The sequence below is a fragment of the Ascaphus truei genome, chromosome 1 (genome assembly GCF_040206685.1).
Source record: "Ascaphus truei isolate aAscTru1 chromosome 1, aAscTru1.hap1, whole genome shotgun sequence".
In the NCBI taxonomy this organism is placed as follows: Eukaryota; Metazoa; Chordata; class Amphibia; order Anura; family Ascaphidae; genus Ascaphus; species Ascaphus truei.
This window is the reverse complement of record NC_134483.1, coordinates 396,378,370-396,393,374: the sequence shown is the minus strand read 5'-3', so window position 1 is coordinate 396,393,374 and position 15,005 is coordinate 396,378,370. Positions and strand designations below refer to the sequence as shown.

The 15,005-nt window shown below is 45.2% G+C and overlaps 1 protein-coding gene across 3 annotated transcripts in view; it reads right to left on the bottom strand.

Moving 5' to 3' along the window:
- Positions 1-15,005, bottom strand: part of FSTL5 (follistatin like 5) — an 816,421-nt gene that overhangs the window by 30,121 nt on the left and 771,295 nt on the right. For all 3 annotated transcript variants that reach the window (XM_075612304.1, XM_075612322.1, XM_075612313.1), the window contains one exon: positions 6,759-6,883. In XM_075612304.1, the coding sequence (XP_075468419.1) occupies positions 6,759-6,883 (125 nt within the window). The remainder of the gene's footprint in view (positions 1-6,758; positions 6,884-15,005) is intronic.

Sequence of the window (15,005 nt, the reverse complement as noted above, 5' to 3'; positions counted from 1 at the left end):
CTTATTGAAGCAAAAGCCGCTGGCTCCATGCGGCTGGGAAGCGGGTAGCCGCGGCGCGTGGCGGCGCACTGTGACGTCACAGTAACATGCGCGCCCGTCTTCCCCGGCTTCCCCGGCTTCCCCAGGCTTCCCCGACACCCCTGGAGATCAAATGAAGGTAAGCGGGGGTGCGGGGAAGCAGAGGGGCAGAGCAGGAGCCGGGTACGGGGTCGGGAAGGGAGGTAAATTGCGCGCGAAGTGGAGGGGGGGTGCGTGGGGGAAACGCGGCGGCGCGCGGTTGTTACTGGCGGCAGCTGGGGTAGATCTCGGCGTGCCGTCGTGATTTAGTGCAATAAACAATGTCGGTGCTGTATGTATTTTAACTTTTTTCTTTCTCCTGGCCTCATGGAGATGTTACTCCCTCTATCCACTACAAACTCCTCCATCCTGGCCCACACCCAACATCACCATACACCCTGGACTACTCAAAAGCCTTGCACTATCTACTGAATGTTGGTGGAGAACTCTAAAAACCAGCACACCAACCACTGCTCACTCAAATGGCAAACACCACAAATCTACAACTTGCAAACAACTACCCACATTTCTACTCATACTATTACTCTCTTTAGCAGGTGATATTGAACCTCACCCAGGTCCTCCCATTTCAGCTCTGTCCCATGCCCCTGAGAATTCCACTTTTAAATTCCAAAAAGGGCTATCTGTCGCCCATATAAATGTAGCGGACATGTAAAATGGCTACAGTCATCTCTCCTGCTGACAGTAAGGCCTGGTAAGTTGTGGGCATGCCAGCAGTAATTATGGAGGTTTGCCCTCACACTCTGGTGGGGTGCCCTGTGTATGGATGGGACTGGTCACCTGCTCTGACTCCATGGTTAGTGATGTCAGAGGTGTGTCAGCCTCAGAAGTTACATAAGGCACAGCACTGTTTTCTAAAGTTAGTTGAGGAAGGAGTTCCAAGTCTAGCAGGAGTGCTAGAGGAGTAGTCTGAGAGGAGTTCAAGTTCTGCCAGAGTGTTAGTTATGTTATAGTAACTCCAGAGGAGACTGTGTCCAGGGACCTGGCACAGGGCAGTGATCCCTGCGGGGATAGGGAATCCCTATTAAGGAGAGAATCACCTTTGAAGGGAAGCAGAGTGAATAATCATGAGAGGCTAGATCTCAACTGCGAGGGGCAGCTAGTCCACATCACTCAATAAAGATGTGTTCATTCAGAAACCCTCTCGTGTACATGTGTGGAGTGAATGTACAGAGAGGAGCACCACGGAGGAGTTCCTCAACAGGATCATCCCCTTGCGGACGCAGGGACCCTGATGAGGTGGAGGCGCTGCACTGGAACTAGGTGAGACTCAGCACACTACCTCAGCTGCCTGTCTGGACGGGTCCTCCCCACACACCATCATGCGGGAGACTCAGGAGTCCTGTTGCCAACAGGTGCACCACCAGACACTACCACACTGTAATGGGGGCCGGTTAGACCACAGGGGCCAATGTGAGATTGGGTGGGTCAGGCCGAGCCAGAAATACCGTTACATAAACATCCGGAGCCTGCTGCCCAAACTGGACGAACTAAGGGCATGGTGCCTTATGCATAAACCCAAAGCCATCGTTCTTACAGAAACATGGCTATCCCCTAAAACCCCTGATGCAAATATTGCCATTCAGGGATACTCTATTTTTAGGAGAGATAGGTCAAAGAGAGGAGGAGGGGTGTTATTTTATATTGCAGACACATTACAATTTACACTGTTAAATTGCCCACCAAGCCCACCCTCTTTTGAAATTCTAGTTGGCAAAATCTGCCTCCCCTTTTCTAAGCCCATCTTGCTTGCTGGCATCTACCGCCCCCCTAAAGCCCCTCTGCAATCCTTGACTGATATCACCCAATTTCTTGGCTCCATTTCCTCTCTGAATGAGAAGAGTGAGCTGCTAGTTCTTGGGGATTTCAACTTCAATTGGCTTGACCCTAAAAACCACAAAATCCAGATACAACTCAAGTCACTTAACCTATCGCAACTCATTTCCCAACCCACACGGATAAACCTGAAATCGCATAACCATTCCTTGCTAGACTGGATTCTCTCCTCAAACCCCAGCAGAATCCAATCCTCTGGCATCCTTCCTGATATTTTTTCAGTGACCATGCAATAGTGTACTGTGTAAGGAAAATTAAACCGCCCCAACTTTAACCCACAACAGTTTCTGGATGACCTTACCAACTGCCCATGGCACAGAATCGATTAAATTCCCGACCCCGATTCTGCGCTCGACTATTTCCAATCCGAGTTTTTAAAACTCTGCGATACCCATGCTCCACTACGCAAAATAAGGGTATAGGGGGCCCACCTTCCATGGGTTACAGCTGACCTTATAGCACTCTACCAGTTCAGGGATGCCTTGTGGAAAAGCTACAAAGTAACTGGCACTACCAAGGATCTCAATCACTACAGATGCATGCGGAACATGTGCACAAGGCAAACAAGGCATGCAAAAGCACAATATTACTCTGACAATCTCCACCAGAATACATAAAACCCAGCTAACTTCTGGAAGGTTATCAACAATATATTCCAGCCTCCTAACCATCAACAACCAAGTAATATCACTAAGGGGGATATTACTCTGACAAACCCCACTGACATCGCAAATGCATTCAATGATTACTTTGTGGGGTGTGCCACTAACTTATTAGCGAAACGCAGCACAAACCCCAAACATGAATCTCATCCTGGGAGTATCCCTACAGTCCAACCCCCTCCCAACAATGCCCACAATTTTCAATTTGGCCCAGTATCTGAAGAGGAGATTATATAAGCGCTCCTCAAACTAAAACTAAGCAGCCAATGTGGACCCGACTTACTACAATCTAGGTTCCTATGACTTAGTGCCCCAGCCATTGCCAAACCAATTGCGTCCATAGTCAACTCTATTCTGTCTGCAGGCCATATCCGTAAGACCTGGAAAACTGCCAGAGTTGTCCCAATCTTCAAAAGTGGGGACAAAAACACTGTCTCAAACTACAGGCCAATCTCACTTCTCCCAATTCTATCCAAAGTCATGGAAAAATGTGTCCACTCCCAATTAAGCGATTTCTACACCAAGACAAATTTCCCTATCCAATTCTAATCTGGATTTCTCCCCAAACACTCCACCGTAACTTCCCTGCTAAAAGTTTGCAATGAAATCCAGTGTGGAATGGAACGGCGACAACTCATTGGTGCAGTATTCTAAGATTTTGCAAAGGCTTTTGACACAGTCGATCATGCTATCCTGCTTAACAAACTCCAGAGCTCTGGAATAGGGAAACATGCTTTAAACTGGTTTCAGTCCTACCTATCAGGAAGATCCCAACATGTGTCCATTTCAGGCTCTTACTCCAACCCCCTGGATATCACCTGTGGTGTCCCGCATGGCTCTGTTCTGGGGCCCCTACTCTTCTCAGTGTTCATTAATGATCTTCTCACAGCTTGTAAGGAAGCCTCAATACACATGTATGCAGATGACACAATCCTATATGCACACAGTCATAGCCTCTCTGACCTTCAACACATACTTCAGTCTGACTTTGTGAGACTCGAAAACTGGATTTCCCAAAACAAACTGTTTTTAAACACCGACAAGACTGTAAAATGGTATTTGGGACCAAGACTAAATTTGTAAAGCTTCCAGTGACTGAGCTCCTGATTCGAACCAACGCTAACACCACCCTAACACCTGTCACTAGTTTTAAATACCTGGGCTTATGGTTTGACTCCCACTTAACATTCGGGATGCATATTGATACCCTGACAACCAAGACCTATGCCAAACTAGGGGTACTTTACAGGAACAAATCCTCCCTAAGTCTCCTGGTCAGAAAGCGTATCGCACAGCAGATGCTAATGCCAATTATTGACTATGGAGACATAGAATATGGCTCGGCTCCTCAAACCCATCTTAGCAAACTTGACACCCTCTATAATTCAATTTGTCGTTTTGTTCTCCAATGCAACAACAACAAACATCACTGCGAAATGCTCAAAGAACTAGATTGGTCAACACTAGAGTCTAGGCGCAAAGTTCACCTTTCCTGTCTTGCCTTTAAATTCTTCATGGGCAAGCTACCCAGCTACCTGAACAAGCTCCTCACCCCTACCACATGCAGTACCTATCACCTGAGATCAGACTCCAAAAGACTATTCATGGTCCCAAGGCTCAACAAAGTATCCGGACGTTCCTCCTTTTCCTTCCGTGCACCCCAAAACTGGAACAACCTACCAGAGACTCTCACATCCACCACCAGTTTAAGTTCTTTCAAATCTAAGGCGGTCTCACATTTTAACCTGGTCTGTAACTGTTTCATACGCTCATAATATACATTTTCTTTAACTGTGCACGCAATGTCTTGTATATAATGTATACCCTGTTCATTTATGTAACTGTACTTGTAACCATGTACTATTTGTTTTACTCTGTGTCCAGGACATACTTGAAAATGAGAGGTAACTCTCAATGTATTACTTCCTGGTAAAATATTTTATAAATAAATAATAAATACTGTGTTATTAAAATAAAATAAAAGTAGGCCAATCACCTGTTAGAGGCACATATGAAGAGAGACTGATTCGATCTCACACTTACTGTGTGTCTCTTACAGACAGGTGCGGCCTAGTAGGATTAGGGTAATAGGAGTTGGAGCACAGATAACCACTTAAACAAAACTGCTCATATATTATGATTGTGTTTTGTTGCTTCCTTTTGCTTTCTCCCCTGTTGTTACTATGTGAACAGATAACCGGAATAGAAAAGATACCTACAAAAACCTAAGGGTGACTAAGATCGCTGTAGTAGCTATGCTATTAGTGGTTTAGAGGGGAGTAAAAATGACCTTCCCTATTTACACAAATGTATGTACGCAAAGTTATGTTAATGCCATTTAAGACCAGGTAAGAGTTTAATGAAAGTTGATTGTTATGGTTATGATCTCTGTTTATACAATGTCTTAGAAGAAAAAGAATAAAGAGTTAACAATTTAGACACCATCCCTCATAGAAAGGTGCCACTAAGTACAGATATTTCCTCAATTAAGCGGGCTAAAATACTCCGTCATCTACAGATTAGCAAGGTAGACATGAAACTACTACCGTACAAGAGACCCAGTTTACTGATTTTGAACACCAAGTTAAGAGAGATTTTGGGTACAAAAGTGTTGGGCCTCCTCCTATGATGGAAAGAGGAGAGGTGTGGCCATGATAAGGCTGGCCTTAGGGCAAGGCAGCCACCTTGGGCTCCGCACCTTCAGGGGCCTAGTGCTCCCTCATCTCCCTCCTGTCTGCACCAGGATCCAATTTTTAACTGAACGGATGGCGAGCTGGAGGAGGGAGCATGGGCCCCCCCTCCTTCAGATTCCCCCTCCTGTCGGAAGGATCCCGTCACCGACACGAGGAGGGAGAGGAGGGAGCTCAGTGCCAGACTGACAGAGGGGTCTGTTTGTCTATTTTCTTCTCACCTTCTCCAGACCGGGCCACCTTCTGTAGTGTAGCATTGCCATGGCAACGTGACATCACATGATGCCGTGACACTGCCGGAGTAGGGCAGCTCGTCAAGGTAAGTCCCCCCTTTTTTAAGGAGGGGACCCTGCTGCGAGCGTACCACCGTGGGTCCCACAAGGCCTATGGCCGGCCCATTCTGATCCGGAAAGGATTGCAATACATGCTCATCAGATACTATTAAACAATTTGGAATAGAGGGAACATTTCTGAACACTATCTTGGAAATCTACAAAAATCCAGAAGCACAAGCGATGGTCAATTACCATCAGAGGCTTTTAAAATTAGCCAGAGGGGAAAGGCAGGGATGCTATCTTTCCACGATGCTATTTATTAAGGCATTAGAGCTATTATCGGTATATCTAAGCTAGATGGCAGAGTTCAGAGGTACTCAAATTGGCAATTAGGAAATGAGAATCTCCCTATTTGCGGATGGTATGCTGCTTTTTGTATCTGATCCTAAAACATCTCTACCCACAATAATGAATACAATTAACAGGTTTGACAGTTTTTCTGGACATAAAGTACAATACATTTTTAATAAATGTGAGTAACTGGGAGTAACCCAACTTTTAAAAAGAAAATAGATATAAAACCATTTAAATGGGCCAAATTATATATCTAGGAATTTATATAAAAAAGAGAACCAAAATGCTAGGCCAAGGCCCCATCTCTAGGCATGTCTTGTATTACATGTATGTGCTTTAATTATTATTTTTTTAAATATATATATTATACAATGTTAGCACTTGCATGCTTATTTTGCATTTTTCCATAATTTAGTCAAAATCCAAAAACAAAACAAATCAAGTTGGTAAAACAGAACTAAAACCAAGATGTACAGTATGTGATATTTTTTATTACCAAAACATGTCCAAAACCAAAACACAACTTAAAGTGTCCACCCTTAATATTTCAGAATATATATGCAAAAATAAGCATAAGAATATTTCTGACATTGTACAAACGTTATATAAATTAGATAGATTTGCAATACTGTCAGAAAAATACTGTGTGTGCTCATCCTTAAAGGTAAACTGTGTAACGGATAATATTAATATTAATAAAAAACCTTTATGGAAACAAAATTGTAATCTACATATTGAAGAATATTGATTTCAAATAGTTGTAAGATATGTTGAACAAGTAATGCACATTAAATAATGCTCATAGTTTTTATTCTATCCTGATTTTTGATGGGTGACTATTATTTCAAAACAATTGTACCTACCTGATATGATTGATAATCAATGTGGTACTAGGAATGAAAAAGTCATCAACTCTGTCAAACTGCTTTCCGACTGGCTGAGTATGGATAGTATGATGTGAAATACCTCCACTAGCTTGGGTTATGACCTAGAAATAAACAAATAAATATTATTATACAGACTTAAAAAGGTTTATGATTAACTATTATATTATCAGGTTGACTTATGGTTTCAGTTGGAAAATACACCCCTATGCAAGAAGAATAAAAGTAGCTTTTTGCCGAAAAACATACATTTCAATACATACTGTATTTAGTGATAAATTGAATGCTTGTCCACAGGCCAATCAAAAAGTGTAAAGCATGTTCACAATCTTACATAAGAAAATCATTAGTATTTGCAGTGTTAAAAAACAAACATTCAGTGATGGGTGATCTGCTACTCAAACAAATGTCAAAGATTTCAGAATTACATATTAAATACTTTGTATGTAAAATGATGTAATTTGTAAAAATAAAAAAAACCTGTAACCAACAGTATGTCAGTCATTTCAACATTCTGAAAATCTATATTTTTTACATTGTGTTTAGAATTATTGCTTTAATATGTATTCATAAATTATGTACTGTACATAAATAGTAATAGATGTGTTATTGTTTTTAACAATAATATAATGCAGTGTAGCGCTGCTTCCCTGTACCACCCCCCCCCATTCCCAACACACCCTTTGGGAGAACTTGCAACCCGTGAGGGTTCAGGACAGATGAGCGTCCGCGATGGTAAGGGGAAAGAGGACATGCTTTTGGTGATCCTCAGGCAGACATTCTGGTTCTGGTGCAATGCCTCCAGTCATAGCAGGCTCCAGGGTTACTGGAGACAGTCCCCACCATGGCAGTCTTCTCTTGAATACCTACCGAATAGACTTTAGGCTCAGACAGGGGTATATAAAACAGGATCCTTTATTGACATCCACTGCAGGTTTTATTACAGCGAATGCATAGGGTTTTAGGATAGGTCCCAGACCTCTGGATGGTACCGGCCTTCTCAAAGTCTTGAGGCCTGGCACTCCGTTCAGATCTTTGGCTGCAGTCAGCCCCAGGAGGGGCTGAAGGGCACATCTCTATCCCTGGAGGGAGAGACTAGAACTGCACGTCTCTAACCCAGGAGGGGGAAATCTGGAATGACTATAATTTAGAGTACTTCCTGCCTAAGGCACAGAGAGGAATGGCACAAGGTCTGCACCATAATTGGCTACACACAGACCCAGTTCACCTCCACCCCTGTCACTCAGAGAGGCAGCATGAGGGGGGGGGGGGGGGTGAATCCCACGGGATAGCCTGCCACTGCCTGTAGCTACTAGGACTTACATGACAGGAGGCAGAAAGTATAACCTTGACTAGCTATGGCTACACTCTCCCCTAGGTGAAAAATCCCATGTCCTCACGGGGAAACAATTTAGGACACCATCCAACCTGCAATACAACATAAGGTTACATCAGATATCATGACATCAACCAATGTACAGCATACAGACATTACTAACCCATATCATCCACTAATTACAGTGATGATAATAACTGAAAATTCTTCCAACATGAAGAGGATTAGGATCTCTATTTATTATACTGGGGTCAGATTTCTTACACACCCGCACATCGAAAATCCTTCATCCATATAAAATATATTTTAGGAGGACCAGGCCTCTGGCGGAGTTTCACCCTATCCTTATAGATACTCAGTCCTACTATGCATTCTCGCATGATGCTTCAAATTCGGGACTCATCTATAAACATTTGTACTGTAGTTTTAGACCGCAGATGGTCCAGTACTGCCTGTTTTAGCCATTCATCCCTATTGGCATCAATCTCATCCTTGATGGGTTCTGGTACATAGGGGAACTCTTACCTATTAGATTGTCTGTATCTATGAAGGATAGCTCTATCTGCCCTACTTAACTTCAGCAATTTGTTGGTGCCCACCTAACCAGGTAAAACCCAAAATTTAGGTTCCCAAGGGTCCACCTCTTGATACAACATAGCTTGTCCTTTAGGTGTTACTACCCCTAGTTTGATGTCCTGTACCCTCTTACGGAGGGCCTCAGCTGTGTCCTCTTTGGAATATTTACCCTCCTCCCACCAATGATCCACCATAGGACCGTCAACTATAAGGAACCTAGTCCTATTCATACTGGTGGCATAGCCATGAAACATAGGGTCCCACCACTTAAGGGGTTTCCCGGACAGATGTTCTGGGTTTGGGCTACTGGACCTAGTGTATCTGTGAGGACACTCCAGACATCGCTGATTGTTGAGATAAAGAGAATTCTTTAAAATACCTGAATGAACCAGGGGTATTAGCCACAGGTATGCGACTGGATGCAGGTATTTCTCCCTCTTACTCAACAGACCAACCATTCCTCCCCCCCAAATCCCAATCCCTTAGATCAGTGGACAAACCAGGGGACAGATCATCACTGGGAAAATGAGATAAAATATAGATGGGGTCAGCAGGGGCAGAGCTAATAACCACAGCACGGGCAGCTGTAATGAAGGGGGTCATGGCACTGTCCTAGAAAGGGGTGGCATGGGAAGGAACATGGGTAGGTAAGGCCAGGAAACAGGGCCTAATAGTGTCCATGGCCAGTCCATGTGGTACAGGCTTGCCACGGCCTCAGGAGGTGGTATTGGGGTAGCATCAGGGATCCGGTGACTCCTTCCTCTGGATTGGGGCCGGTGTAGTGGAGTGTCAGTAGGAGATTGTCCAGCACTCACTGCAGCAGTTATCAGCGAAGGTTCTGCAGCTGTAGTAGGTGCCATCTTGTAGACGTCATCAGGGTTGGACGATTTCGCAAGAGCTCCAGGCTGGCACAGGTCTGGCGACAAGGATGATGTCAAGTCCGGCCGCGCCAGAACTGCATCACCCCACGGCACACCAAACAAGGCCCCACCTTGCTCCTTGTCTGGGTAGGCCACTGCAAGATCCTGAGTGAAGTAAGATGTGGGAGCCTCACCAATCCGAAGGTAGAGGACGTCTTCTGGCCCCACAGGATTCCCAGCAGATGGATCCTTCACTGCTCCGGCGTCTTCCTTGGGCGTGGGGCTCCAGATGCACCACAGCCTTCTGGATGGACACCTGTGGATCGGGACTCTGCCTCTGACTGCAGGTAAGGGACGGTCTTTCCTCTGCAGGAGTCCTAGGTCGCTGTTCCATCAGTTAGCAGGCCACGGATTATAATCTGACAGCGTCATCTCTGAGGAGGGCAAGGACACCTCCTCCGGGCTGTGGCGTCGGGGCACCCCGCATTCCCTGGCGGCCATTGGCACGGAGCTTTCCTGCTCCCACGTTGCCAGGGGAAGCGCACCCAACATCCCCGGGGCAGTCAACCCACCCTCCCAGTCATCGGGTACAGGTTGCACTGGTTCCGGTCCTGGAACCGACTGGAACAGCACGGCGGGTACCACAGTTAGCACCGTTTCCGGCACCGGACCACGTGGGCATCCGGGTGCGATCTTATGGCACACGGGCCAACAATGTCATCCGCGCGGTTGATATCAGAGTAGGTCTCGCCAATAAGTGGGCAAGCCTGGTCGTAGGCCTGGGTAGGTACAATGATAAAGGTTGCAGGGGCCGCACCATTTGGTGTGGAAGCCCGGTCGATTGGCAGGAAAGCAGCATCGGTTGGTACAGGGCTGGCAAGCCGCAAGAAGAAAACCCTGCAGTGCTGACACTGCGCAGTGGGGCTAGCATCGCACCCAAGGAGCCGGCAGTCCAGGCATATGCACTGCAGGTGGTGCTGTCCCTTAGTGGTGACTGCCAGGTAGCCTCCTGGTAAGTGGAATTGCCAATCTCCAATTCAGACATGCTTTAGTAGTATGAGGCAGTGTAGTAGTGAGAAGGAGTGGCTCAGTGAGTAAAGACACTGAATGGCACTGAGTTTGAAGCAGGGGAGCCTGGTTCAATTCCCGGTGTCGGCTCCTTGTGACCTTGGGCAAGTCACTTTACCTCTCTGTGCCTCAGGCACCAAAAACATAGATTGTAAACTCTACTGGGCAGGGATCTGTGCCTGCAAAATGTATCTGTAAAGCGCTACGTAAAACTAGCAGCACTATACAACAACATGCTATTATTATTATTATAGTAAGCAGTAGGGCACTGTACACTGGCGACACACTTTATCGCAGTGCGGCCAGATCCGCAAGCCGGGAGATTTCCCGGCTTGCTAGTGGCCGCCCCTCGGCGTGCCGCGCGTCATAGACGCGCGGTCACGCGTCTTCGGGAGCCTGCGCCCCCTGCACGCGTGTCCAGGGCTCCCCGAGGGAGCCCTGGTGTCCCGCGATCGCGGGACAGCGGCAGGGGGTTCCGGGGGACCCGGCGGACCCGGCAGCGGTAGGGAGAGCGCCCCGATCGGAGGGCACTCTTCCGCTGCTTCGGCGCGCGCCCGTCACACTCGGGCGCGCGCCAGGCTACTGCTGCGGCACAGAACGGGCAAATGCTCGAATAAACTGTGCCGCAGCAGTAGCTCTTCTCTTTAACTCATTCAATGGAACAGAGATGGCTCAGGGTGTAGTAGGCTCCTCCCAGAGCAGGAACTGCTTGGGTGTGCCCCCTCCCCCAGGTGGAATTTGGAGCAGGGGCATAGAAGAACAAGGCATGATTTGGCATCTCAGCAGCGCCTCCAATTGTAGCCCTGCTCCCCCCCCCTTTCGGAGATCTTGCTAAAGCTACAGGTGCCATGGTGCTTGTTACCTTTGAGGATTCAGGAGGGATGAGCATCCACGATGGTAAGGGGAAATAGGACAGGCTTTTAGTGATCCTAGGCTGACATTCTGGTTCTGGTGCAACACCTCCAGTCATACCAGGCTCCAGGGTTACTGGAGACAGTCCCCACCATGACAGTCTTCTCTTGCATACCCCTACCCAATAGACTGTAGGCTCAGGCAGGGGTATATAAAATAGGATCCTTTACTGGCATCCAGTGCAGTTGTTATTACAGCGAATGCATAGGGTTTTAAGATAGGTCCCAGACCTCTGGATGGTACCGGCCTTCTCACAGTCTTGAGGCCTGGCACTCTTTTCATATCTTTGGCTGCAGTCATCCCAAGTAGGGGCTGAAGTGCACATCTCTATCACTGGAGGGAGAGACTAGAACTGCATGTCTCTATACCAGGATGGAGAGACCTGGACTGACTATAATTTAGCTTACTTCCTCCCTAAGGCACAGAGGGGGAGGGCACACGGTCTGCACCATGATTGGCTACTAACAGACCCAGATCACCTCCACCCCTGTCACTCAGGGAGGCATCATGGAAGGGGTAAACCCACAGGATAGCCTGCCACTGCCTGTAGCTAATAGGACTTGCGTGACAGGATGCAGAAAGTATAACGTAGACCAGCCATGGCTACAGCAGCAAAGATAATCATTCAGTGGTGTAACTAAGAAAAACGGGTACAGTCACTGGTGTATTACAGAAAGACTTTAAAAAAACATTGCTATTCACAGGCTGATTGTTAATTTATTTCAGTACTTTATTTTTTATAAATGTCATAATTTTATTAATGTAACAAAATATCATGTCAACCCTCCAGCTATATGTTTTTAAATAATTTATTCATGACAACTTGGGCTCTTAAACACTTTTTTAAATGTGAATCATCCTTACAAAAAGACTTCTAAAACAAAAGTATAATGAAGAATTGTATCCAATCAATATTTCACCTTGTTAAGGAAATTCCGTATGCCAACAAGCAACTTATTTTAGTCTAAAGGAACAGCATGGAAATTACATTTCTTATTGGTATGAAACATGGCTTCCTTTTTGCAAACTGCCCCCACCCCACCTCCCCATCCCCCATCACCAATGTTATATAATTATACAAACTTGGGAGAAGCATTAGGGAAGAAGATGAAAGCAATGGGCAGTCACATCAGCTCCATATTAACTTACTGGTTGCCAGCAGAATTCCCTGACCGCATTTGATTTATTTTTTATTTATAAAATGTTTTACCAGGAATTAATACATTGAGAGTTACCTCTCGTTTCCAAGTATGTCCTGGGCAGAGAGTTAAGATGACAAATAATAAATGGTACAAATACAGTTACATAAGTGCGTTTAGGTGCTTTTAGACCACGAGCATACAGGCTCTTTGAAGTGTGCCTTCTGGCCCTATATCTTAGGTTTCATCACATATTCTGCATTGCAATTGTAGAGACTATCTCTGAGATTCCCTAGGGAGAGCATGCTATGATATTTTGTGTTTGACCTTTTGGCCATGGCCACTTCCTGGTTTTTCAGCTTCATTGTCTGCATTTAGCATATCTATTTGTCAGGGACACTTTAGCACACTTTCTGTCTGATGTGAGACGGCTCTTTTCATGTTTTGTATTTACCATTGGAGGTTTGTGTTCAGACCGACGTACAAGGGATCCATGCCTTGTTTTAAACTTTTCTTTGCTTTCTTTTAAATTTTGTTTTGTGATAGCCATTCAATAAAGATGTTTTGATACTTGTACTACCCTAGTATACTAGAGTGCTATTGTGTGGGGCTTTTTCTGCTCTCTCTCTCATACCACATAACCTGGCCCATTAAGCACCGCTGACTTATTCATTTTTATTTATTCTAAGTCGGTATTTAGTAATATTTACTTTTCTTGTGGATGCGGGGTCTGCCTTTTCTCCCAATACAGTTACATAAGTAAACAGGGTATACATTATATAAAAGACATTGCATGCACATTTAAAGATAATATATATTACAAGGATATGTAACAGTTACAGACCAGATTAAAAGGTAAGATAGGTTTAGTTTTGAAAGAACTTAAACTGGTGGTGGCTGTGAGAGTCTCTGGTAGGTTGTTCCAGTTTTGGGTGCACGGTAAGAGAAGGAGAGGCGCTGGCTTCTTTGTTGAGCGTTGTGACCATGAACATTCTTTTGGAGTCAGATCTCCGATGATAAGTGCTGCATGTGGTAGGGGTGAGGAGCATGTTCAGCTATATGAGTAGCTTGCCCAGAAAGTATTTGAAGGCAAGACAGGAAAGATGAACTTTGCACTTAGACTCAAGTGATGACCAATCTAGTTATTTGAGCAACTCGCAGTGATGTGTGTTGTAGTTGCCTTATAGAACAAAACGGCATATTGAATTGTAGAGGGTATCAAGTTTACTAAGATGGGTTTGGGGTGCTGAGCCGTATACTATGTCCCCATGTTGATAATTGGCATTAGCATCTGCTGTTCGATATACTTTCTGACCAGCAGACTTAGGGAGGATTTGGCATTGGTTTTGGACGTCAGGGTATCAATGTGCATCCCAAACGTTAAATGGGAGTCAAACCATATGACCAATATTTAAAACTAGTAACAGAAGTTAGGGTGGTGTTAGCATTGGTTCGGATCTGGAGCTCAGTGATTGGAAGCTTTAAAAAATGTGGTCTTGGACCCAAATACCATTGTTAAAGTCTTTGCAGTGCTTAAAAACAGTTTGTTTTGGGAAATCCAATTTTCGCGTCTCAAAAAATCAGATTGAAGTGTGTATCCCTGTCGGAGAGGCTATGGCTGTGTGCATATAAGATTGTGTCATCTGCATACATGAGTATTGAAGCTCCCTTACAAGCTGTAGGAAGATCATTGATGAACACTGGGAAGAGTAGGGTCACCAGAACAGAGCCATGCGGGACACCACAGGTGATATCCAAAGGGTTGGAGTTAGAGCCTGAGATGGACACATGTTGGGATCTACCTGATAGGCAGGAATTACCAGTTTAACGCATGTTTCCCTATTCCAGAGCACTGGAGTTTGTAAAGCAGGATAGTTTGATCAACAGTATTAAAAGCATTTGCAAAATCTAGGAATATTGCACCATTGAGTTGTCCCCGTTCCATTCCACACTGGATTTCATTGCAAACTTTAAGCAGGGTAGTTACGGTGGAGTGTTTGGGGTGAAAGCCAGATTGGAATTGGCTAGGGAAATTTGTCTTGGTATAGTAATCGCTTGATTGGGAGTGAACACATTTTTCCATGATTTTGGATAGTATTGGGAGAAGAAAGATTGGCTTGTAGTTTGAGACAGTGTTTTTGTCCCCACTTTTGAAGATTGGGATAACTCTGGCAGTTTTCAAGGTCTTAGGGATATGACCTGCAGACAGAATAAAGTTGACTATGGAAGCAATTGGTTTGGCAATGACTGGGGCACCAGGTCTTAGGAACTTGGATTGCAGTCAGTCAGGTCCACATTGGCTGCTTAGTTTTAATTTGAGGAGCGCTTGTGTAAT